Source organism: Hibiscus syriacus, unplaced genomic scaffold, assembly GCF_006381635.1.
Source record: "Hibiscus syriacus cultivar Baekdansim isolate YM2019G1 unplaced genomic scaffold, ASM638163v2 tig00113722_pilon, whole genome shotgun sequence".
In the NCBI taxonomy this organism is placed as follows: domain Eukaryota; kingdom Viridiplantae; phylum Streptophyta; class Magnoliopsida; order Malvales; family Malvaceae; genus Hibiscus; species Hibiscus syriacus.
In genome coordinates this window covers 688,701-715,190 of record NW_024063469.1, presented here as the reverse complement: position 1 = coordinate 715,190, position 26,490 = coordinate 688,701, and the positions used below count along the sequence as shown (strand labels likewise).

The following is a 26,490-nucleotide window of genomic DNA, read 5'->3' as shown; positions in this document are numbered from 1 at the left end:
AATGGCTAGGCTAACTTTATTCCTTAATGTCAATGAAGCCGAAAAAAAATTCTACAAAAACAATAAACATACCAAGTTAGATATACCAAAAACTACACTGTGAAGATATACCAAAAACAATAAACATAAATAGTAGTTTATTCTTGAAACTAAAATTTGCAACACTGTTTTGTCTTTTGGTTGAAATGAAAATCGCAACGAGAGAATGAAAATCGCAACGCGGAAATGACTATCGCAACGAGAGAATCGCAACGCGAAATGAAAATCGCAACGAGAGAATCGCAACACGAAATGAAAATTGCAATGCGATTTTGGTTTCGCGTTGCGATTATCTCGTTGCGATTTTCATTTCGCGTTGCGATAGTCATTTCCGCGTTGCGATTTTCATTCTCGAAACTATTCTTCTTCTTCATTACTTCAACCAAAAGACAAAACAAAGACAAATACTAACTTCACAGGGTTAAATACTAAACAGTTTAGCAGTATTGGCAGCAATCGAATGAATTTAATAAGAAATCTAAGTGAAATGATTAATCTATTATTGAAATTACCAGTAAACTTATCATCAATTTCAATATGAAAAACCTAAAATAATGCAAAAATTTCAAAATAAAAATAATTAAAAAAACTAACCCTCGGAGGTTGATTTTCCATTTCTGAATGATTGTGAGGGATTTCTGACTGTGAATGTTTGTGAGGGATTTCGCCGGCGATGGGGACGGAAATCTTCGGAGATGGGGACGGATTTCGCCGTAGAGAGTGAGAGATGGAGATGGGACTGAGTGTTGTGATTTTAGGTTTGAGGTTATGAGTTGCGATTACTGTGGACGGTTCAGTTTCCGATATATTAAGAAAAAATTCGTGTTTGGAATTTGAAAATAAAATACACGTTAATACGAATGACGCTATGTAAATCGCATTGCGATAGTCAGATTCGCATTGCGATTTATGTATTCGCATTGCAATTTTCCTAATTCGCATTGCGATTTACTTAATCGCGTTGCGATTTACGTATTCGCATTGCGAATTATGAAAATCGCAACGCGAATACGTAAATCGCAATGCGAATTAGGATTTACGTATTCGCATTGCGATTTTCCTAATTCGCATTGCGATTTACGTATTCGCGTTGCGATTTACGTATTCGCATTGCGAATTAGGAAAATCGCAACGCGAATTTGGGAAATCGCAATGCGATAGTCAGAATCGCGTTGCGAATCTGGAAACTGATTTGCGATACCGGAGATCGCGTTGCGAATTATCGATCACATTGCGATTTAGTTGGTCATTTTAGCAAATTCAAAAAAACTTGGTTAAAATCGTATATTATAAGGCGTTTTTGGTCACTGAGGTTATTTTTTCTAAACAAAATGGACGGGCCAGTTTAGGGTATCCAATAAAGCTCGTTCTTCATAATAGGTTATTTATTTTACCCCAAACCCTAGCTTCCCTCGGCTCATTCTCCTGCACAAGCGAAACCCTTGCCACTCTCTGCTCAAGTCGCCAATGGGTACTCCTTCAAGCTCTCTCTATCCATCTTTACTGATTCTAGCAGCATGTTTTCTCTATCCTTTTCTCTCAAGTATTTTTCTCACGTGTTTCACTCATGTTTTGAAATAAGTTGAACCTTTTGTGATTTTCATTTTTGTACTGGTAACTATTGTTTGTATTTGTATTTTTGAAATCTCTCTCTCTCTCTCTCTCCATAATTTTGTTTTTTTGCATATGTCACTGTTATGCTGTGAAACATTTCCTCGTTGAGAGTATTTACAATTTCTTGCAACTCCTTATCTTCCATAACTGTTTCTTTGGATTAAAGTGCGAGCTTTTACTCATGGGAATGATAAAATGTAGGGGCTTATAAGTACGTCTCGGAGCTATGGAGGAAGAAGCAGTCCGATGTGATGAGGTTTCTACAGAGGGTGCGGTGCTGGGAATATCGCCAGCATCCTGCAATTGTTAGGGTCAACCACCCTACTCGTCCTGACAAGGCACGCCGACTGGGTTACAAGGCCAAACAAGTAATGTCCAATGCAACATTCTGTGATGGCCTGTTTTAGTTAGTTGCTTGCACCTTTTATTCTGTTCTAAATAACATATCGAGAAAGCTAGCATTATCACTTGATTTTTGCTGAGGTCTAGCTCGGTATCCTCTACTTCATCAAGGGATTCTTCTTTTAGATCACTTAGATTGTGACAAACAATTAGACATTTGCAAAAGAAATTTGATATTTCTTGGTGATTAATGAAATGGTATATAATTAATATGTGAGCTTCTGAGACCTACTGGACTAAGTAGATAGTGAATATATGCCCCTGGTTCTCTTTTGTTTTCATATTAAATCAATTCAATTGTATTCTTCCATGTACTTTCTTTTCAAATGATTTCATCCGGAAATTTTGTGCATTCCTTGTCCAGGGTTATGTGGTTTACCGTGTCCGTGTTAGGAGGGGTGGCCGCAAGAGGCCTGTTCCCAAGGGTATTGTGTACGGTAAGCCCACAAACCAGGGTGTCACCCAATTGAAGTTCCAGCGCAGCAAGCGTTCTGTTGCAGAGGAGCGTGCTGGTCGAAAATTGGGAGGTCTCAGGGTGGTTAACTCATACTGGATCAATGAGGTATGTGGGACTTCTGTGTTTCAGTTTTTCCACAAAACTTTAAAATGGACCAACTCTCATTTCTTTCTGATAATATCCTTTAGGATTCTACTTACAAGTACTTTGAGGTTATCCTGGTGGATGTTGCACACAATGCTATCCGCAATGACCCAAGAATTAACTGGATCTGCAATCCAGTTCACAAACACAGAGAGCTTCGAGGACTCACATCTGCCGGTAAGAAAAACAGGGGTCTGCACGGAAAGGGTCACCTGCACCACAAGAACCGCCCTTCTCGCAGGGCAACCTGGAAGAGAAACAACACTCTTTCCCTTCGTCGTTACCGCTGAGTTTAGTGTGTTGCTTAGACTTTTTACTGCTTCCCTTGTCGGTTTTAGAAGTCATCATTTTGAGTTTGAATTTTTTTGAAGTTCTAAAGATTTCATGTCTTCGAATATTACATGCAATTTGTTTTTGTTTGAGATTCTATGAATTTCTTCAGTTGTTGCTACTTGCTTGTAAGAACAACTACTTATACATCATTTGCATATCTATGGCACTTATATTCACTTTAATACCTTCTGATTTTAAATTGACCAGTTGCTGATTTGTTTTGGGGATTAGGTTAATGTCTTGGATTACATTTTCATCTTCTTTATTATTTAGAATAAGAGCAATAGGGGTGAAAAGTCAGCTTTAGAATTTACCATCAATATAGCTCTCTTTCAGAAGTTGCAATGCCTGGCGGATAGAGTCCTCATTTTGATTAGAATACTTTAAGCAGATTAGTCTATGAGCAACATGGTTTGCCGACTTTATTTGATTATAATTCAGGCAGTTCACTTCCATCCGGTTCACTTCCTGGACATTAGATGTTATTAGAATGCCGAATTAAGTGTCATTGACAATCAAATGAAAGCATTGTAATTGAGAGTTTAGGTGAACTGTAATGACTGCAAGTGTTGCACAAAATAAACTATCTTTTCATGTCTACTTTGAAATTACCTTCTCTGTAATCCTTGAAGTTATGCTTCGAGCGGTTTCAATCACTGAACTTGGTAGTCCCGCTACTTCTGCTAGTAGGAGGCCATAGTGTGCTACATGTCGTGGTCCATCATGGAGTTGAAACTGGGTAAAATCAGAGTTTGAATCAGCAAAAGCGTTCTTCTTTATGGCAAAAAATAGAACGGAAATATCACCTTAAAGTCTAGGCGGTTGTTTCTAATGTCGACGTAGAAGTGAAGAATCTTCACATTTGGATATATGGCAGCTAGTTCGGACAAATTATCCATATGAGTGGCAAATATAGTATACCTAAATAAAATGACACACGAAAGATGTTGATTGGTGCAAGTTCGGTCATTTGCTACACAAAAACTAAGGGGTAAGTGGTTACGCGTTGAGGGATAGCAGATGTTCACAGCAGCTCCATGCTATTGCCAAACCATCAGAGGAAGAAGTAGCCCTCCCAAGTTCGTCCATAACAATCAAACTCCTATATCATAAAAGCACATATAATTTTCAGTGTGTTGCATATGCCAAGATATGAATGGCATCTGAAGTTTCTTACCTTTGGGCGATATTCTGCATGATGAAGGCAGTCTCTTTCATCTCTGTCATAAACTGTATCACCACAAACAACCATTTGAGATGGTACCGAATGGACAATAAACAACTATTTTCTGCATATTAAGTGAATGTTGAAGTTAAAGCCGAAGAAACAGTGCAGCTGCTATTAAACACTTAAACATATATCTTTGTTTTTCGTCAATAGTAGAAGATGGTGATGTGAAAATATGGCCTAAACATTTGCGATTGTGAAGGTAAGATACTGTACCGTACTAGAGTTTGATTCAAGATTATCCATTGATCCCATCCTTGTAAATATACGATCGACTACTCTAATTGTTGCAAATTGGGCTGGAACATAGCAGCCAATCTGAGCTAGAATAACTATGAGACACACTTGTTGAAGATAAGTGCTCTTCCCACTCCTGGTTGGAGAAAATAGATAGCAAGGGCTTTACTCAAAACAAAACAAAAAAGAGATGACTCTTAATGAGATGCAGTTTCCATGAAAGAGTTTCTTACATGTTTGGTCCAGTTACAATAACCATATTTGATGCTTCAGAAATGAAGATGTTGTTGGGCTGCAAACCAAAAGCATTTTGAAAAATCTTAATGGTATCAAAGAACTTTAAGAAAACTCCATGGCACAGAAAGTTCAATCACTAATATATGATAGCAGTGTTATAATCCAACTTTAATAAATAATCTCATGAAAGCAGTAAAATTACTTCTTAATTACTATACAAAAGAATATACCACAAAATCACTGTGTATGCTTTCTAGAATGGGGTGTCTTCCACCGTCAATTGCCAGAGGGCCATTATCTGCTAGCAACTAATGACAATTAAATTTACCCTATTCAAACCCGGAACATGAAAAGAATACATATCAGGAAATTTACAAATAAAATACCAGTAAATCCTGGCCTAATATATCGGTCAAAAGGCTTGGTGGATATTGCATGCGCGAATGAGTTAACAATCATATCTAAGAGGCACAGTGCTTCAGCAAGAAGTGTGAACAGAGTGATGTCCTCCCTTATGGCATCAACTAGGGCTGCAAATCGCATAAAGTTAACACAACTAATGAATGAAACAATTAAACCACTTAATAGCATGGAGAAAATGTTAAGCTTTACCAGAGTCTTTAGTAGTTGGGAAATAAGGACGGGAGAGGGGGATTCATTCAGGAAGACTCAAAATTCTTTTCAAAAATTTGATTGCATGCTCGATCCTCACATGCAACCCTCTGTAATCTTTAGGATCAAAACAAACCTTTCTTGCCACACAATTCCGGTATTTTTAATTCAGTTAAGGTAGACATCAACAAAACCACGTTTCAGAAGAATTCACATGATGAGATACAAATGGACAAGTACAACTTGTCAGACATTGAAAATAAGCAGACGATTACAAACCTTCCAAGCAAAATTCTGTTCGAACATAGCACTCAGCAGCAGCAGATTTGTTTCTAACATTCAACTGCAAATTATGCAATTTACATTGAGTAATCAAAGCATTTTTTAATAACCAGATAAGCTGATAAAAGTACGTGTTAGAAACGGTGGCACGCTGATATTGACAAACAAAATTTGGCTACATAGCAACAAAATCAATTGGCACCCAGTTTTTGTTCGGATGATATACTACTAATCAATCAACCCAATAGTTGTTTTCGATGAATATATGCTCACTAACACCGGTATATGCTCTTTTCTTTTTTGGGATAAGTGAGAAAATTCTATATCAGACCATGAACCAAGATCAAACCACAACTATGGCATTCTTGAACAATACTTACAGAAGCAAGTTCCAAAGATGAGCAATGTACATTGTTCCCATGTTTCACAACCTATTTTTCCATCACAAGCATACCAAAGTATGAGATGGTCCAATGGAATTCTTATTTACATCAATACATGAAGTGATAAAGAGAATTGCTAATGTCAACCTGAATGAACTTGCTAGGAAGCTTGCCCTGGATGTCTTTATGTGGAATGCTAAAGTAAAAACCTTGTCTATTGTTAAATGGGAGTTTCAGATTTGGCAGCTTGTATTCTTCCCGGTACTTGTTTGCAAGGTTATGTATAGCTGTCAAGTCAAAATGAAATAGTAAAAATAACTGTCTCAGAATGACAAAAATAAAGCACAGAACGGAATTAGATATGGAGAAGAGCAGGGGGTAACCTTCGCTGGTATCACAAAAGGATCTCCGAGCAATATCTAATAGTCCATCAATTCCAGCCTTGACAGCAAAACACTGCTGTGTGCGAGCAACAAAAGGAACACGTGCATGAAGCACATCTTCGTCAATCACCTTTCCAATTCTAAAAGAATAAAGTTTCCAGAAATTAGTGATGCTTATATTGTTCTTTTAACCGTTGAATATGGAATTTACCAGATAGCCAGATACCAATAATAAAACTCGCCAACAGTCAAATAAATTCATGAACCTATGAGAGAAGCTTATAATTAACTTCTTTCTTTTGTCTATCTATATATATTTTTCTTTAGTTATCACTAGAGAAATTATGATCTGGAAGTCGATCTAGGGCAAGTGTTTAGATCAGATCTATTATGGCATATCGAAGAGACACTCAATGTACCTTTTAAATCTGATAAAACCTTTTTTAGACTTTACTTAGAGTTGAAACAATTTTTTTCAAAAACTGGTGCAGCAAAACATTAATCAATAAACTGAATCATGTATAGCATATTGTAAGTTGTAGGCTGTAAACTGAAACATATTGCAGGAGTTTGGGAATATAATTCCCTAATTTATAACTGCTGATCTTTAGGGATTTTATCATAATGTAGATGTTGATTTGTTGATTTTGAGTATAGTTTCCTAGATTAGACTATCTTTATAATCTATAAATAGGAACCATTTTTGTCAATAAAAGTGAAAAGGAAAACAGATTACCCAAAAATCCAGCTTGCTCCACTCCGATGTTTCTATCCACTGTTAAAGATATTGCAGACATTGTGGTCAATAAAGGGGTCATTGTCCGTCATGTGGCGAGAGTAGCTAATTGTGAAGCGGATGAACTTGCCAAACAAGGGATTGGTTAAATGATGGGGAATTAATTGGGTTGCTGTTTTTCTGTTATTGGTATATCGGGAACATTAGAGAATGTTTTTTGTTTGTAATTGGTTTACTAACCTTTGAGTTAGTTATGTTGTAGGGTATAAACATATTCATGTAGGTACTGCTGTTTTGCAATGTGTTGAGTGGGCTGCCATCGTTTTTGGGTGGTAGTCTGATCTTATTGTACTTGGTTCTTATGCAATAAAATTTCTAAGGCACTCTTTTCCTCCTTTCAATGTCCGTTGAGTCTTTGTTGCTTGACAGTTATGAAGGGGGTTTTTAACGAGACCTTCCTTTTTATAAAAAAAAAGGTTACACGATCCATCTTCAATGGCTGCTACAATACATGAAGATTGTCTATCTTTTGCACATTTATCTCATCAAAGTGATTTTACTCCATGGATTGTAGATTTTGAAGGATCATATCATATGACTGGAGACTTACAATTATTCCAAACCTTTCAGAAAGTATTGCCTCAATCCCATGTCAAAACTGTAGATGGATCTTTATCCACTATTGAAGGGGATGGTTCAATTCCCCATAATCAGAATATTGAGTTATCTAATGTGCTTTATGTGTCTAATTTAGCTTGCAATCTTTTCTCAGTTCATAAATTGTCTCATGACTTGCAATGCACTACTCAATTTTTCTCAAACTTTTGTGAATTTAAAGCTATGGGTTCGAGAAAAGTGATTGTAGTGCTAGGTTGTCTGGTGAGCTCTACATTTTTCAGGGGAAGCCACCTCCTAAACGACAAGCCTATTCAAGTTGTTCTCTTCAACCTTCAAATTTATCCGTTGTTCCAAATTCATGTCAAACTATTCTATTATGGCATTTCAGGTTAGGTCATCCCAATTTCCATTACCTTGTAAAAATGTTACCTACTCTCTTTATTAATAAAAATCCAAAGTTGTTTACCTGTGACATTTGTCCCCTGGCAAAACAAACAAAAGGCCCTTACCATCCTTCCACTAATAAATCCTCTCATCCTTTCTCTATTGTTCACAGCGACATTTAGGGCCCTTCAATAGTAAAAAATTTAGATAGGTCTAGATGGTTTATCACCTTTATGGATGCTCATTCAAGAACAACTTGGATTTTCATAATGAGAGAAAAATATAAAACTGAAAATATCTTTAAAAAAATTCAAAATATGGTATAAACTCAATTTGGAAGCACTATTCAAATCCTTCAAATTGATAATGGGAGTGAGAACTTCACTAGAACCTTAGGACCCTACTTTCAAGAAAAATGGATTATCCATATTAGTTCTTGTGTTAATTCTCCTCAACAAAATGGGATACCAGAGAAAAAGAATAAACACCTTTTAGATGTCGCTAGATCCTTGTTATTTTCCTCCAATGTTCCACAATAATATTGGGGAGAGGCCATTCTTACTGCCACATACTTGATTAATAGGATGCCTAGTAATACTTTATTAAAATTCCAATCCCTTAGAGATGTCTTACTTCAAACTTTTTCCCACTTCAAGCCTCTTTCTTCCAATCTTCCTTTCAAGGTCTTTGGGTGTAACGTTTTTGTCCATAATCCTAGTCCCTCTAGGTCTAAATTAGATCCACGAGCTTTTAAGTGTATTGTCTTGGGGTAATCCTCTACTAAGAAGGGCTACAAGTGTTACTGTCTCACCACAAGAAAAACCTATATCTCCATGGATGTCACATTCTTTGAACATCAACCTTACTTTACCAAAATTGCAATTCAGGAGGAGACTGTGACAGAATTTCAGTTTCTTGAACTCATACCAACATTAAATTTCTTTCAAGACCAACAACCTTCCTCTAATCCAGAAATACTTTTTCCAGAACCTTCTCAACCGGCTACCTCTAATTCAGAAATACTTTTTTAGAACTCTATTTTTTTCAGACCAGTAGCCCTCCTTACCTCCTCTAAACTCACCGGTAACTCGCCAAAGAACCCAACTTGTTCAACTTGAAAAGAAAGAACTAAGTGTCTATAAAAGGAGGCAAAGGCCAACCATAGAAGCTACTATACAACCTGGAAACTGCCAAGTGATGGGCTCAAGTCCTATAGCCTTAAAACATTCACAAGGTTAGGAATTATCACAAACTGAAGTTCCTATTCCTATTTTTAACAATACTAATATGCCTATTGCTCAAAGAAAGGGTGTGAATCCAATTCAAAGATTTGTAGCTTATGGAAACGTAAAGCCTTCATTTAGGGCATTCATTGTTCAACTTGACAGGGTTGTTATTCCCAAAACTATAGAGGAAGCTTTAAAAGATCCAAGGTGGAAGAAGGTTGTTGAAGAGGCAATCAATGCATTAGAGAACAATGGGACATGGATATTAACTGAGCTACCACAAGGAAAGAGACCAATTGAGTGTAGATGGGTATTCACAGTGAAATACAACATCAGATGGCAGCATTGAAAGGTACAAAACAACTTGTGATTAAGGGATTCACACAATCCTATGGGATAGACTACCAAGAGACTTTTGCTCTGGTTGCTAAGCTAAATACAGTAAGGATTTTACTGTCATTAGCAGTCAATGAAGATTGGATGCTTCATCAATTGGATATAAAAAATGTCTTTCTAAACAAGTAAAATAAATAAATAAACAAATGAGAAAAAAGATGAGAGAGAGAGAGAGCAAAATGTAGAGAGGCAGAGTCTCAAAGGAAAGTCAGTCTCCGATGAGAACTGGACGGTGTTCATCGACAATCTTAGTAGGAGGGTGTCCCGTCGTTCATTAAGGGATATTTTCATAGTACATGGTTCTATTGAGAGAGTTTACATTCCCAAAGTCACTAGGAACCCAAAATACAAATTTCCAACGTTTGCTTTTGTTCAATTTAGAAGTGAGGATGGTTTGAAGAGGGCAATCGAGGTCTTAAATGGTGTTCTGATAGATGGGAGGAAGATTTCAGTTGATCCTGCAATATATAAGGGAGCTTCTTCCTGGTCTGAGGGAAGGAAGGTTGCTACAATGAAGGTCCTCCGTCAGAACATTGCTAGAACATCCAATTCCAATCAGGCGAAAGTTTTAAACAATTGTTTTAGGGATACTAGGTCTTATAAAGAGGCTTTATTGTCAAACAGAAGTACAATGGGAAATAAGGCGATTTCATCCGATGATATTGATAGGGGGAAAGTGAAGAATAATACTTTGGAAATGCATATTCCTTCTGAAAGTTCCAATTGGGTTAAAAGGTCATTAACGGGGATTATGAAGCACTCATTGCAGATTGAGTCAGTCAAGAAGGAGCTATTTAAAGAGGGTTTAGAAGTCCAAATTATCAAATGGGGACATGTGTGGAATTCTTGTGTGATTGTCTTTAATTCATCGGAAGAGATGAGGGATACTTGGCTGAAGAGGAAAGAAGAACTAGAGTTATGGTTTGATCGATTAGCCCCTTTGTTGAATGATGATGGTGTCCCAATGGCCTTTTGTTTGGTGGAACTAGTGGGGGTACCTCAGTTATGCTGGAATGATCAGTTCTTCGAACAAATAGCAAGAAGATGGGGGATAGTTGTCGACATTCATGAAGCCACTAGGAAAAAAGAAGACCTCACAACGGCGAAAATTTTATTAAGGGTGGTAAGTTGTTTTGATTTTCCAGAGGTGATCTCTCTGGGTTCCTATGGAAGATCATTTAAAGTATGCATCAAGGTGGGATCGGCGTGCCAGTCTTCAAGTTCTTTTTTTGGCAACTCTCCGGTGGAAGTTCACGGTGAGGGACGTTGTGGAGAGGTCACTGTAGAGGAAGAATTCAAATTGATGTCAGAAAGTGGGAATGATATAGATGGTTCAGCAGAAGATTTTCGGCAAAAAGTTGACAGCTGGTTTGACAATAGAGGACTTTCTGGTTCTGGGGTAGTTGGTGGGGAAAAACAGCTCAGTAGACTTTCTATAGATAGGAATGACATTAATGGTGGACTGTCAGAAAGTCAGAGTATTGGGAGTATAAAAGTTGGTGATTATGCCGGCTTAGGAATTAGAAAGTCAAAATTTTCTGATTTTGGATCACAGACCCAATCAGATAATGAGGGATTTTCTGGGCTTGTTGGCTCAAAAATTATTCCAGCTGGTCCAGCAATTAATATTGACAAATTTGGCAAAATTATCCTCAAGCACAAAATGTTAACTCTGGAAATTCGAATGAAGAAGAGGGAAATGAGTCAGATTCAGAGAAGTGTCTTCAGGCTGAAGTTAGACAAGTTGGGCATCAGTTAATGTTGTTAGAGCCAAGTATAAATATGGCAGAAAGCTTCTCAAGAGGGAGATCGCGGTACAGAAATAAAAGATTGATGTCTTCAAAAAGTGTCCCGTTAGAGAGAAGGAAAACAAGCAGCTATAAGAGGTTTTATTTAAGGTTGACGAGCAGGAAATTCTGGCATAGAAATGTTCTGAATGTTACTCCTGAAAGAGAGGAGGATTGGACCAATAAGGAGGATAATTTTCAGCCCTCAAAAGATGTTCAACATATAGTGGAAGTGGAGGTTGCAAGAGAGTTGTCAGAAGGTGATAGATCTAGATTCATTTTCGGCTCGGACTTTAGAAGAGCTAAAAGATACTTGTTAAGGGAAGCTTATGAACATGTGTCAATCTCAACAGATTCTACTTTAGATTTTTCGATTTTATTGGAGGAAGCCTTAGCAACTTGGGAAATCAGCAAGTTATTGGGGATGTCCTTCAAGCAAGGGAAGGGGGCTTTTCTGGATAAGATTATCAGCTTGGAGAAAGCTTTGAATAAGGTTAATCAAGGTGAGCTTGATGGGGATGTAGATTGTGGACTAATTAATGATGAAGATTAATTTTATCATTGCTTCATGGAATGTGAGAGGATTGAGGAGGAAAGAAAAACAGAGGGCTATTCAAAGGTTAATTGATAAAAATCACCCACAGTTTCTTTGGCTGCAAGAAACGAAAATGGAGAAGATTCCTAGATCTATGCTTAGAAGAAAGGGGTTTAGTTATTTTAATGGGGTCCTTGAATCTCCATCGGTTGGCTCATCAGGGGGTTTAATGAGTTGTTGGGATGATAAAGTTTTCGAATTAGAAAATTAGTCTATCTACAGAAGATTCATTGTCTTATCCGGAAAATTTCGTGTCAATAATTTCAGTTGTATTTTCATAAATGTTTATGGCCCTTCAGTAGAGGAGGAGAAAGATAGTTTTTTTGAAGAGATGAGCATGTTCATAAGTGGTCAGAGGGCTCCTATTTGTGTAGGGGGGACTTTAATGTTTATTTGCATGATGGAGAGAAGATCGGAAGAACTCAGAACAGGAATTGAACGAGGATATTCAATCTTTTTATGCTGCAAACAGGCTTAATTGATTTACCTTTAAATGGAGGAAGGTTTACTTGGTGCAATAACCAAGATACCCCTACACATGTTAGATTGGACCGATTTTTGGTTGATGGCCAATTTCTTGGTGCATTTCCTGATTTGGTGCAAACCTTACTGCCTAGATCTCTTTCAGACCATAATGTTATTCTGTTGGAGAATGGAGGTGTCAATTGGGGTAAAAAGCCTTTTAAACTTTTTAACTATCTCATGGAAGAAGTTGGGTTTGAGGATTTGGTCAGATCTTCTATTCAAGAAAGGAAGAATTAGCAAAGGAAGGCTGGAATTTATAGTATACTAAGAAATACAAAAACTGCTATCAAGAATTGGGCGGGCAGTAGGGACCAATTTCCTGGGGCTAGTATCTTAGCCTTAGAATCGAGGATCCACAGTCTAGAATTAGATATTCAACAGTCACAGGATGGTGTTAACAATGGAATGGCAGCAGAGTTATGTTTCAGCAAGAACAGAATTGTGGAGACTATATAAAATAGAGGAGCAAATCTGGTTCCAAAAGTCCAGATCAAAATGGATAGAAGATGGAGATAGAAATACAAGATTTTTTCATAATTGTGCTTCGATTAGGAAGAGGAGGAATGCTTTGAATGCCTTGAATATCGGGGGTAATGTTATTCAAGAACCTTCTGTCATTAAGACCACTATTAGGGACCACTTCTTTAAGATTTTCAACGAGCATTCGACTTTAGAGGTGGAAGAGATCAGGTTGATTTTTCCTAGTATTTTAGTTGAGCAGAATCTAAGTTTAGAGAAGGAATTTTAAGAGGAAATCTAGGAGACTATACAATCTTGTGATAGTAATAAAGCACCGGGACCGGATGGTTTAAATATGGGCTTCTTCAAAAGATTTTGGCAGGTCCTCAAGGTTGATATTATGAAATTTTTTCATGATTTTTATTTGGGGAAAGAATGAGAACATGGGATTAATCATACCTTTATCACTCTCATTCCAAAGGTCTCTAACATTGGTGGTCTAGATGACTTTAGGCCAATTAGCCTAGTTGGTGGGTTGTATAAGATCATTTCTAAGTGTTTGTCGAGGAGATTGAGGGGTTGCATTTCAGACATCATTAGTCCAACTCAGTTTGCCTTCATACCGGGTAGACAAATTCTGGACTGTTCTTTAATTACTAATGAAGGAGTGGATTATTGGAGAAAAAAATGGACTCAAGGGCTGCGTATTCAAGGTTGATTTCAAGAAAGCTTACGACTCTGTTGAGTGGTCTATTTTATTTAAATTAATGGAGAAAATGGGATTCGGGTCCAGATGGAGGGGTTGGATTGAGCAGTGTGTAACCACAGCTTCTGTTTCGGTTCTTGTAAATGGAGTTCCTTCTGAAGAATTCCCAATGGCTAAAGGTCTTCGACAGGGTTGTTCGCTGTCTCCTTTGTTGTTTAATTTAGTAGGGGAGCTACTTAATCTATTGATTCGAAGGGCAATGTCACAGGGTTTGTTTTCTGGAATGGTGATTGGCAGAGAACAAGGGTCTGTAAATGTGTCACATTTACAGTTTGCGGATGATCTTAATATATTTTCAGGTGCCTCGAAGATGCAAATTCAGAATGTCAAAAGGGTGCTTCGAGTTTTTCAATTGGTTTCTGGTCTACAGCTGAATTTGAAGAAGAGTAAATTGTTTGGTGTGAATGTTAATGAGGAGAAACTGCTGGAATGGGCTACTTCTATTGGATGTTCAATTGGGAGATTTCTTTCTGAATATCTAGGACTTCCCCTAGGTGCTACTAGAAATTCTGCTTTGGGAACCTGTCATTAATAATTTTTTTAACAAGTTATCCGGGTGGAAAGTATCATCTCTCTCTTTAGCATGGAGGCTAGTGTTAATTAAGGCGGTTCTATGTTCGCTTCCTACATATTATCTTTCCATATTTAAAATTCCAGCTTCTGTTCTTAAAACCCTTAACTCTATTATGTCTAATTTCCTATGGGGAGGGGAAATGGCATTAGAAAAATTCACTGGGTTAGCTGGTCCAATGTTAGTAAGCCGAAGAGTGAAGGGGGCTTAGGAGTTCTTAATCTTAACTTGATGAATAGAGCGCTTTTGGGGAAATGGACTTGGAGGTTTGCAAATGATAGGGACTCAGTTTGGAGGGAAGTTGTTTGTGCCAAATATAGACTCGATTCTTCATTTTTAACTATGGACAATAAGCTTCCACCTAAGGTATCCTGGATTTGGAGATCACTACTAAATAATTATTTTAAAGAAGATTTCTTTGGCACTAAGTTTAGAAGCATGAGTAGTTTTCATGTTGGTGATGGTAAAAATATTCGGTTTTGGCAAGATATTTGGGCTATGGATCATCCACTTGATGTCATTTTTCCAAGACTATTTTCTATTTCCTTAAATCAGTTTGGGAAATTATCTGAATTTGGGGAGTATATCTCTTCCGTTTGGACTTGGGATGTCAAGTTCAGAAGAAATCTTCATGACTGGGAACTTGAACACTGGTCTAACTTGTTGGCTATCATTACAAAATTTTCACTCTCTTCGGAATTTCCTGATCGTGTGATCTGGAAAGGTACTAGGGATGGGGTTTTTACTGTTAGATCAGCTGTAAATCTAGGTTCATTGGAGACTTTGGGATCGAAGGAGGTCTTTTTCTGGAAGAAGATCATTTGGAGAGGTCTACTACCTCCAAGAGTAGAGTGTTTTCTTTGGCAGATCGCTCATGGGAAGTTGGTTGTTAGGACTGAACTTGTCAAAAGAAGTGTTCAAGGAATTGAAGATGTATTGTATCCCCTATGCAAGATGTCGGATGAGTCTCCCTCTCATTTGTTTTTCTCTTGTTCGATGGTGTGGTCCCTTTGGAATAAGTTTTTAAGTTTTTGGAGGATTTGTTCTGTTTTACCAGCGGACGCTAAAAGCTTCTTTCTAGCTTGGGATGGTTTAAAGTCTAACTCTTTGATTTGGCCTTTTATTCCAAGGGTTGTTCTATGAACCACTTGGAAAATGAGGAATTGCGTGGTGTTTGAAGGGGGGAAGTTTGATAAGGCATAATTCTTCTTTTTAGCAAGGTTTAGGCTTGCTTCTTGGTTCTTAGCAAAGTATAAAGATGTGTCTATTCCTAAGGACTCACTCATTTCCGATCCTTCTCTTGGGGACTTGTTTTCTCTTCGCTCTACTCAGATTTCTCCTACTTTACTTTGGTCTCCTCCTCCTTTGGGTTTTGTTAAATTAAACGTTGATGCTGCCACTACAAGGGATTGGAAGAAAAGCGGGTTAGGAGGAGTTCTAAAAGATTCCTCAGGTTCTACTATAGGCTATTTCAAGGAAACTGCTGGTCCAGTACCTCCTACGTTGATGGAGTTAAAGGCTATTCTTATGGGGTTGTCTATCTTTGCAAACTATCGACAGAGGATCAAGGACCGTCTGATTATAGAGAGTGATAGTAAGGTGGTTGTGGATTGGATTAAGGGGGATGAATTATGTCTTGTTGTATATGCCTTCTTGATTAAAGATATTGCTCATAGGCTTCATGCCTTGGAAGGTGTTGTTAGATGGTTTAGTAGGACAGCCAATTTAGAGGCTGATGCCTTAGCTAAAGAAGGCATAGGCTGAGTCAGTAAAGTTGTTGATGGCTGTTTAGGGTGGTGTCTGGATTTTATGTGTTTTGTAAGGGGATTACTAGTGCTGTTTTTGCTGATTGTGTTTTTAGTTAGGGTGTTTTATGGTTGTTTTCAGCTTATTTGGTTCTGTTGGGGTGGTTTTGTCGGTTGTATCTTATGTTTTTATTGTTAAATAAAATCCTAAGGCACTCTTTTCCTCCTTCCGCTGATTAAGGAGCTTCTCTACAAGCTCCATTAATCAAGAAGGGGTTTTTTAATGAGGCCTGAAATTCTTATTAAAAAAATGTCTTTCTAAACGGAATACTTGAAGAAGAGGTGCACATGCAAGTGCCACCGGGATTGAAAGAAAAATCAAGTGATCAAAAGGTTTGCAAATTGAAGAAGTCTATATATGATCTAAAGCAATCCCCAAGAGCATGGTTTGACAGATTTACAAAAGTCTTTATAGAAAATGGCTATAAACAATGCCTAACATACCACACTTTGTTCATAAAGGTAACACCAAGTGATAAGAAAGCTATTTTATGTTGATGACATTATAGTTACTTGAAATGACAATGATGAAATAAGAAACTTGAAAAAGCTGTTGGCGGATGAGTTTGAAACAAAAGATCTTGGCAACCTCAAATATTTCTAAGGGATGGAAGTAGCTAGATCAAACGTTGGTCTTGTAATCAATCAAAGGAAATATATCCTTGATTTACTCTCGGAAATTGGATTGCTATGGTGTAAACCAGCAGATACTCCAATAGAAACCAACCTAATGTTGACATGGGATGAGACAGACAGTCCAGTCAACAAGGAGCAATATCAATGGTTAGTTGGAAAATTCATTTATTTGTCTATTACAAGACCTGGAGTAGCTTTCTCAGTTAGTACTGTGAGCCAACATATGTGTAATCCTAGAGAAGAACATTTTGAGACAGTCAACAAAATCTTGAGATACCTTAAATTTACTCCTGGACATGGTTTATTTTTCAAGAAAAATGGAGACATAACATTTAAAGTTTTCACTGATTCAAGTTAGGCAGGAGAAATAACAGATAGAAGGTTAACAAGTGGTTATTGCTCATTTGTGTGAGGAAACTTGGTGATTTGGAGAAGCAAGAAGCAGTCAGTGATATCAGGAGTAATGTTAAGGCAGAATACAGGGCACTTGCACTAGGAATTTGTGAAGGAATGTGGCTAAAAAGACTCCTAACATAATTGAGACTCTGTGGTTCCAAACAATTTGAGCTACAGACTGATAGCAAATCATCCATTTGTATAGCTAAAAACCTTGTGCATCATGACAAAACTAAACATGTTGAGATAGGCAAACAATTCATCTCTGAGAATGTGAACAATGGAGTTGTTGAATTCAAGTTTGTCTCTACTAAAGACTAACTAGTTGATGTTCTAACCAAGGCCCTTCCAAGAGTTACCTTTGATAAAATTACATCTAAGTTGGGACTCTACAACATATACTCACCAGTTTGAGGGATAGTGTAAGTTGTAATTGATAGATTGTAGGCTGTAAATTGAAACATATTGCAGGAGTTTGGGAATATAATTCCCTAATTTATAACTACTGATCTTTAGGGATTTTACCATAATGTAGATGTTGATTTACTGATTTGTGTGTAGTTTCTTAGATTAGACTATCTTTGTAATCTATAAATAGGCATCGTTTTTATTAATAAAAAGTAAGTGAACAGGAAAACATATCACTCGTAAAACCAAAAAATATCCCTTAATAGTGAAAACATGAGTGAGAAAGGTAGAGAGAAAGAGAGCGAGTGTGACAGGTCGTTCATCCTTCGATGAGGAATGGGCTGTCTTCGTAAACAATCTTAGTAAGAGAGTTAAGAGAGATTTTCAAACATTATGGACGAGTATTGAGGGTCTTTATTTCAAGTTTTATGGTTAAACCGAATTATAAATCAACGTTTGCCTTTGTGCAATATGCTATGGAGGAAGGCTGTAGAAGAGCAATACAGAATGTGAATGGAATGCTAATTGATGGGAAGGGAGTCTAAGTGGGGGTTGCAAAGTATAAGAAGGAAAGGAGAAGAGAAACATATGAAAAAAAATTAGTTGGAAGGTAACAAGCAAGTTAGAGGGGACAAAGGTAAGCAGCAGTAGGAACCGGAGAAACCGATAAGTCTGAGGGATGGCAGAACGTATAAGGAGGTGTTGAACGTGGATAATATAAGGAGAATGGAGCATGAAATAGTGGAAAATAAGGGAGGTTATAACAAGAAAGCAAATGGATTAAGGAATGTATGGGAAATGCACATTCCTACTGAAGATTCATGCTGGGTGAAAAATTCTTTAACATGGATTATCAAATATCCCTTAACGCCTGATATGGTGAAGAAGGCTTTAGCAAAGGAGGGATTTGAGGTTAAAATAGTAAGCTGGGATATGTAAGGAATGCTTGTATTATTATGTTCAATTTCAATGAAGAGTTCTTAAAGGCTTGGTCGAATATTCGAGAGAAGTTGTTCTTCTGGTTTCATTGCTTATCTCCATTGTTAAATGAAGAAGGTGTTCCATTGGCGTATTGCTTGGTTGAGTTGGTTGGGTTACCACTTCTTAGTTGGACTATACCTTTTCTGGAGAAACTTGCAGGAAGGTGAGGAGAGTCTGTAAGTAGCCTGGAGGAGACAAGAAATAGAGAGGACCTCTCATCGGCGAGATTATTGTTAAGGGTAGCAAGCCCCTTTGACGTACCAGAATTTATTACTGTAGGGTCATATGTAAGATCTTTTAAAGTCAAAATTAATTTGGGATCAAACTGTAATAAATTCCCAGTTGCAATCGGAGAAGAGTTGCAGAAGTATTCAGGTGATGGATACGGTGCTGATTATTCGAAGGAGGATGATGGAGGAAGTTCAGAGAGGGAAAAAGACAATCCGTAAAAGTCAGCAGAGGAAGTATGGTCACATGTGGACACGTGGCTACAGCAAGGACAAGAGAGTGGGAGGAATGAAGGAAACGGGGAACAATCTCTGAATCAGAAGTCCCACACGAAACCTAACATTAATGGGTTGTCAGGTAATTTTGAATTTGAATTTGAGTCTAATTCCTATAGGGATTATGCGGGTCTTGGGCTGCGATAGGAAGTGGATCAGATTCATTCAGCCCAATCTGATTCTAACTGATAATCATATTCTCCAGTCACAAAATTAATTTCTGCTGGGCCTACTGTTAAAATAAAGTGGGGTGGGCTAGAAAAGAAAAATAAGTTACAGTCTCTTTATTTTTTTTATAAGAATAGAAGGCCTCGTTAAAAATCCCCTTCTTGATTAATGTAGCTTGTAAAAGAGCTACTTAATAAGAGGAATGAGGAAAAGAGTGCCTTAGGGTTTCATTCAACAACAAAAATTACATAAGATACATCCTTTAGAACATCCCAAAACAAAATAGAACACCAAAAACAGCCGTACACAACCATACACAGCATCACTAATTTAGGCTAAACCGAACAGCCTCAGCTAGTGAAACCTATAACCGAACTAGCAAACCATTACAAAGATAAAGCCCATAAATAACTCAAAGAAAACTACAAAACATAACCACAATAATCTTTCGCCGATCATCCAATCCCCTGTTTAGCTAGCTTGTCAGCCTCCATGTTAGAACTCATAGGAATCCATCTAAGAACACAACCCTTAGAAAATTACAGCCTGAATTTCCTCACCTAGATCACTGAAAACAGTAGGGACAGATTGCTGTTTTAAAATCCATTCCACAACATTTTTACAATCAGATTCTAGGATAAGTCTTCCCTTCTTAGACCAATGAGAAGAATAGAATAAACTCAATGCCTTCCTTGATAGCTTTCAGTTCTGTCAAGGTAGGAAGACCATGCCCCACTGCAGTAGAGAAGGTGGCTAAGGTGCAACTGTTAAAGTCTCTCAAAATACCTCCAATTCCACCTTTCAACCCATTTCCACTTACTGCCCCATCCATATTGAGTTTGAACATGTCCATCGGAGGAGGAGTCCAACCAATAACCTTCTTTGTAATAGTAGAATTATGAAACATGTCAGCCCAAAAGGATCCCCTAGTAGAAGGTCTGTTTGAATACAAACAGAAGGGTGTTTAGCTAAATACCATTTAGCCAACCTAAATTTAATGATGAAGAAAATGCCCGATCTGTCAAAATTTCCATTTTCAAACACAACCAGATTCCTAGCCTTCCAAATAGATCAGAACACAACAGCCGGGATGAACCTCCAAATAGTAGAATTTTGCCTTAGGTACGACCAAGAACAAAGAAGGGAAGAGGGGTCTTGAGGTAAAACAATATAAACATCCCATATTCTTAAAAATTTGATCCAAACCTCCCTAGCAACAAAGCACGATAAGAACAAGTGATCTATGAATTCATCATGGGAAAGGCATAAGGGACACAACACGTCAACCAAAGGAATCCCTCTATTCTTCAACTCCAATCTAACTGCTAATTTGCGATGACAAATCTGCCACAAAAATGTTTGAACTCTAGGAGGTACCAATCCATCCCACACCCAAACACCAGTCTCTTTATGAATTAAAGGAGGATGAAAGATGCAATCTAATAGAGGAAAATGAGGGAGTCCATGAAGTTGATGTTAATGTGCGTGGTAAGGAAGTAGAAGGAAAAGTGCTTCAGGAAGAAAATAGTGAAGGAATTGTGAAGAGTTCTAAACGTTGGAAAATGGGAAATCATCTATCTGTATGTTTGTCAAGTAGAAGTGCACCTGATGGTAGGAGGAAAAGAGGTCGCTATGCTAGAGTTTATAGAAGGTCAAGAGATAGACGAATCTGATTATGTTCAACTAATGAAGCAGATATATTTTGTTCAGAGGTTATTCCGAATCAAGAACAGAATTTTACAGACTGTAGAAATATTCAACAGCTTTCTTCAGAAAATAAAGGACTTGGACAGGAAAAGGATATCAATTGTTCTGGTAATGTTCAGAATACACCTATGGTCTTTTTAATTTGCAATAATTATTCAGAAAGTCTAGCAGCAGCTTCCTATATTGCTTCAGGGACAGAAAAAAATCACAGAAGGAAGAGAAGAGTTTTAATCAGTGAAGCTTTGGAGTTGGTTAATAATTCTACTGTTTCTTCACCTCAATTCTCGAAGTTGTTGTAGGAAGAAGTGGCAACTTAGGAAGTTTGTCAGATGTTAGATATTTCTTTCAAGGAAGGGAAGAAGGCTTTTATTGGAAAAATTTTAAGTCTTGAAAATGGTTCGGAGGTAGTAAGGGAAAGTTGATATGCCGGTTTGCAGGGTATGATTTTGGTGTTTGGGAGTTAAGCATATATATGCACAAATTAAGTATCCTTTCGTGGAATATTAGAGGTTTAGGGAGGAGTGAAAAATCTGTAGCAGTAGCAAGGCAAGTAAAGAGGTTCAAACCAGTTCTGATTTTTATTCAAGAATCTAAGTTGGAACAATGTCATGTGTCGATTACAAGGAGGAGGAAATTTGTTAAAGGGAGTGATGTTGTCTCCAGCTCAGGGGTCAAAGGGTGGGTTGATTAGTATGTGGAATGAAAATGTGTTCAAAGTCACAAATCAGCATGTTCACAATAGGTTTCTGGCATTAGTGGGGAATTTTTTGAACGGTCAAAAGGAGTTTGTTTTTATTAACGTCTATGGACCGGCTATTGAATCTGAAAAGGAGGAGTTTTATGGGGATCTGTTGAATTATGTAATTTCGATGAATCTACCAGTTTGTATAGGGGAAGATTTTAATGCGTATCATGATTCGAAAGAAAAGCTAGGGAAATCACAAAATTGGCATGCAATCGATATTCTTTAGATCATTTGTGCAACAAGCTAATCTTATTGATTTGCCCATGTCAGGAGGAACTTTCACTTGGTGTAGTAATAGAGAATTTTCAACATGGGTTAGACTAGATCGATTCTTAATTTGTGGCAGATTCCTAAACAGTTTTCCTAAGATTTCACAATTTCTTTTACCGAAATCAATTTCAGATCACAATCCGGTTTTGTTGGAAGATATTAGTCTCAATTGGGGTCCCAAACCTTTTAGGTTCTTTAATTTCCTTTTAGAGGAACAAGGATTTGATGAATTGGTTAAAGACTTTGTGGCAGTTGAGAAGAAAAAGAAGAAGAAGAATAATACAGGGGGAATTTTCAGGATGTTACAATCTGCAAAAAAGATCAGAAACTGGCCTGGAAGTAGTAATTTAGGACTGACAGATTTTATTCCGTTGCTCGAAGCGAAGATAAATGACTTGGATAGAAAGTTACAAGGTGGAATTTTGTCTACAGGGGAGTGGGATCAGTTGGTTGAATTCAAAAAGGAGTTATGGATGTTGCTAAGGATTGAGGAGAGTATTTGGTGTCAGAAATCCAAAAATAGATGGATCAAAGAGGGAGACAAAAATACGAGGTTTTTTTCACCTTACTGCTATGAAAAGGAATAGAGTCAACACTATTCATTCATTGAAATTTGAAGGGGAATTAATCTCGGATCCAGAAAATATAAAAGGCAGTGTGTTCAATTTCTACAAGACTACTTACAATACAAATTCAGCTTTGGAGGTAGAGGGCTTAAATTTTGATTTTGTGCAGTTAACAGCATTTCAAAGTGCTTATTTGGAGGTGGAATTTTCAGAGCAAGAAGTGTGGCAAGCAATCTCTAATTCTGATAGTGCAAAAGCTCCCGATCCGGATGGTTTTACCATGGAAATACTGGAAAAATCTTAAGGAGTGGATAATGGAGTTTTTTTTTCCAGATTTCTACAAAGGAAAGAAGTGGGTTCATGGGGTTAATCATGCATTTATTACCTTGATTCCAAAGAAAGATAATCCTGAGAGTATTAAAGACTATAGACCTATTAATCTTGTGGGCAGCCTATATAAAATACTTTCAAAAGTTCTTTCAAAGAGACTTATATCTTGTATCAAAGATATTATTAGCCCTACACAGTTTGTTTTTATACCGGGGAGGCAATTGTTGGACTGTGCTTGTTTAGCTAATGAAGGAATTGATTTTTGGAAAAAGCAAGGGCTTAAAGGAGTTGTTTTTAAAGTGGACTTCAGCAGAGCATATGATACAGTGGAATGGCAGATTCTTCTAAGGATAATGAAAGAGATGGGTTTTGGTGAGAGGTGGTGTTCTTGGATCACACAGTGTATTTCTACAGCTTCAATATCGATTCTAGTAAATGGGTCACCTATAGAAGAGTTTCCTATTGCTAAAGGCTTAAGGCAAAGTTGTAGCCTTTCTCCTCTCCTGTTTAATGTTGTTGGGGAATTAATTCATATGATGTTGACTAAAGCAGTGGATTCAGGTCTTTTCAAGGGTTCTCTTTCGGCAAGAATCAAAATTCCTTTACTTTGTCCCATCTTCAGTTTGCAGATGATTTAATTATTTTCTGTCGAGCTTCAATTACTCAGATTAAGAATGTTAGAAGAGTTTTAAGGATTTACAGCCTAATGACTGGGCTACATCTCAATTTAGCTAAAAGCAAACTTTATGGTATTAATGTGGAGAATGACATCCTTAAAGATTGGGCTAGGGATATTGGTTGTTCTATTGGTACATTTCCTTCGGTATATTTAGGCCTTCCATTAGGGGCAAAAAAGAACTCGGAGAAGTTGTGGGAGCCGGTCATCGAGAACTTCAATAAGAAATCGACAGGATGGAAAACTTCTTTTTTATCTATGGCTGGTAGATTGGTCCTTATTAAGTCGGTATTGTCATCCGTGCCTTTTCTACCTATCTATTTTCAAGATGTCTTCTATTATTTGTCAGCGGTTAAATTCTTTGATGTCAGATTTTTTATGGGGTGGAGGGGTTGAGAAGAAGATAATGCATTGGGTGAGTTGGAAAAAGATATGTAAGCTGTTAAGTGGTGGAGGCATGGGAGTCATTGATTTGAATCTTACCAATCGAGCGTTGTTGGGAAAGTGGGTTTGGAAGTTTGCAAATGAAAGAGATTCGATGTGGAAGAAATTCTTATGTAGCAAACACAATGTGAATTGTCATTCCATGGATATCAATAAGGTTCTCTCTCAAAAAGACTTTTGGATTTGGAGGGGAATCGTGAACAACTTTACGAAGGATGATTTCATTGGAGGTTGCCTTAGAACTTACGCAAAGTTACAAATAGGAAATGGCAAATCTATCTCCTTTTGGAATGATACTTGGCTTGGGGATTTTCCATTGAAACTTATTTTCCCTAGAATTTTTGCCCTTTCTTCAAATAAATGGGGCAATGTGGCTGATTTTGGATGCTTTGATTCGAATGGATGGGAGTGGAATATCAAAACTAGGAGGAATCTTTGTGATTGGGAAGTGGTTCAGTTGGTAGAGTTATTGGATAGGCTTAAAGACATTAAACTAATTGAGTCATTGGAGGATTGTTTGTTGTGGGATGGAATGGGTGAGGGGCTGTTTTCTGTTAAAGCTTGCAGGAAATCTCTTTCTTTTTTTTATGAGGAAACATTTCAGTGGAACAAATGTGTATGGATGGGTTTAGTTCCTCCTAGAGTGGAGACTTTCTTTTGGCAATTGTCTCATCAAAAAGTAGTTGTGAGAGTGGAATTGATGAAAAGGGGGTTCCTATAGGGGTGAACAGTTTCTGCCCTTTATGTAATCTTTGTGATGAATCAGTTCAGCATCTATTTATTTCTTGTCATGTTTCGTGGGAATTGTGGAATAAACTAATATGTTTTTGGGGTATCAGTTCATGGTCTAATTTGAGGCCTAATTCTGCTATTTGGAAGTTTATTCTGTGGTCAGTGTTATGGTCAATTTGGAAGATAAGAAATGAAATCATCTTTGAAAAAGGAAAATTGGACAGATTCTCATTGTTTTTCACTGTTCGTTTAAGGTTAGCGAAATGGTTTCTAGCAAAGCATCCTCTTATCTCTATTCAGGTGGATTCTTTAATTGGTGATCCTTGGCAGATAATATTTCTGCTTTTAAGGAACTGAACAGGCCTGTGTACTGTTGGAGTCCTCCTCGAGTTGACTTTTATAAGATGAATGTGGATGGGGTTGTTAATAGTGTTGGGATGGTTGCTGGAATAGGGGGTATTCTCAGAGATTGGAATCGGGTTACACTTATTTCTTTTTCAGAAAATGTTGGTCCCACTCCTCCCATTCTTGCAGAACTGAACGCTATCAGAAAAGGCATTGACATCTTTGTTTCCTCAGAATGGGTGTCGAAGGGTAGGCTCATTATTGAAAGTGATTGCAAGCTAGCAATGGATTGGATCAAAGACCAAGCTTCAGTTCCTGTTTTCCTTACAAATTTTGTTAAGGAAATTGTGTCTATTGTTTCTCTTAAAGAGTTTATTGTCAGGTGGATTCCTAGGTGTTGTAATTGTAAGGCTGACAAGCTAGCAAAGGAGGGGATTGGGTGATTGTAAACTCTGTTTTAGTTGGTTTGTATGTTTTAGAGTTAAGGAGCTATAGGAGTGTGTTATGTCTTATGTTGTTCGTAAGAGTGTATTTAAGTCTTATGTATGTGGTTGATCATTAACACTATGTATTAATCTTTTATTAATGAAATTTGAGGCACTCTTTTCCTCCTTCCGCTGATTAAGGAACACCCTTAGACGTTCCAATAATCATGAAGGGGGTTTTTAACGAGGCCTCCTCTTCTTATGAAAAAAACATATTACTCACCATTGAGAATATGATTCAAACACCTAGTTTCTACACATATGACAAGTTATCATACATTCTCATGAATGAAAAATTGAATCATGTATAGAATATGACAAGTCATCCCAATGTTAAGTTCTTAAGTTTTGGGGGGAATCCACAATCAACACGTGGCCCCTTGCATCTATTCCTAAGTTGCCTTTTTAATAAACATGTTCCATTTAGTCTTTTGGTTAACTAGCATCTTGAGAACGCATGGAAAAACAGATGAATGAACAATATCATCAGGCAGGGTCATGCAAAGAAAAAGGTTTCTAAGTTGTCAGTTTAGGGAAATGTGCCACATACCTCTTTCTAATGCCAGCATATTTTTCATTTTCACATATAGTCTTGTAAACATTTACAAGGAAAAAGCAACGTGCATCCTTAAGCACCTAAAATTTTTATCATTTCCACCAGTATATCAAAAGAAGTTCCAGAATTCCAGCAGGAGCCCACTGGTGAAAGGGAGAAGAAAATTTACCTTGGACAGTAACGGCAAGGCATCTAATGCAGTTTTCAGAAGAATGATGCTTGATATCAATATTTGGCTCTTCTTACCATTGTCCACACCTAAGACTTCATTTGTTATTTTCTTTGGCTTGAAGCAGAAATGACAAAGTACCCTATCTGAATGA

The 26,490-nt window shown here is 37.4% G+C and overlaps 2 protein-coding genes across 2 annotated transcripts in view; one reads left to right on the top strand and one right to left on the bottom strand.

Moving 5' to 3' along the window:
* The first annotated feature begins 1,379 nt into the window (after nucleotides 1-1,379).
* LOC120187026 (60S ribosomal protein L15-1-like) lies at nucleotides 1,380-3,171 on the top strand. Its single transcript, XM_039190822.1, has 4 exons — nucleotides 1,380-1,510; nucleotides 1,855-2,021; nucleotides 2,420-2,617; nucleotides 2,701-3,171. The coding sequence occupies exons 1-4, from the start codon at nucleotides 1,507-1,509 to the stop codon at nucleotides 2,944-2,946; spliced, it is 615 nt and encodes a 204-aa protein (XP_039046753.1). The 5' UTR covers nucleotides 1,380-1,506; the 3' UTR covers nucleotides 2,947-3,171.
* Nucleotides 3,172-3,218: 47 nt separating this feature from the next.
* The window catches only part of LOC120187089 (DNA mismatch repair protein MSH4-like), a 32,162-nt gene continuing 8,890 nt past the window's right edge, over nucleotides 3,219-26,490 (bottom strand). The window contains exons 10-24 of the mRNA XM_039190889.1: nucleotides 26,337-26,482; nucleotides 26,162-26,247; nucleotides 6,352-6,491; nucleotides 6,116-6,255; nucleotides 5,966-6,016; nucleotides 5,583-5,646; nucleotides 5,078-5,221; nucleotides 4,922-4,989; nucleotides 4,688-4,746; nucleotides 4,434-4,590; nucleotides 4,167-4,219; nucleotides 3,993-4,091; nucleotides 3,796-3,910; nucleotides 3,602-3,724; nucleotides 3,219-3,457 (exon numbers count right to left, since the gene is read on the bottom strand). Coding sequence (XP_039046820.1) covers nucleotides 3,293-3,457; nucleotides 3,602-3,724; nucleotides 3,796-3,910; nucleotides 3,993-4,091; nucleotides 4,167-4,219; nucleotides 4,434-4,590; nucleotides 4,688-4,746; nucleotides 4,922-4,989; nucleotides 5,078-5,221; nucleotides 5,583-5,646; nucleotides 5,966-6,016; nucleotides 6,116-6,255; nucleotides 6,352-6,491; nucleotides 26,162-26,247; nucleotides 26,337-26,482 — 1,610 coding nt within the window. The 3' untranslated portion in view covers nucleotides 3,219-3,292. The remainder of the gene's footprint in view (nucleotides 3,458-3,601; nucleotides 3,725-3,795; nucleotides 3,911-3,992; nucleotides 4,092-4,166; nucleotides 4,220-4,433; nucleotides 4,591-4,687; nucleotides 4,747-4,921; nucleotides 4,990-5,077; nucleotides 5,222-5,582; nucleotides 5,647-5,965; nucleotides 6,017-6,115; nucleotides 6,256-6,351; nucleotides 6,492-26,161; nucleotides 26,248-26,336; nucleotides 26,483-26,490) is intronic.

Excerpts from the sequence above, each read along its gene's own strand:
- LOC120187026 (XM_039190822.1), top strand. Across the intron at positions 2,022-2,419 it reads TGGGTTACAAGGCCAAACAA|GGTTATGTGGTTTACCGTGT; the intron begins GTAATGTCCAAT and ends TTCCTTGTCCAG. Across the intron at positions 2,618-2,700 it reads ACTCATACTGGATCAATGAG|GATTCTACTTACAAGTACTT; the intron begins GTATGTGGGACT and ends AATATCCTTTAG.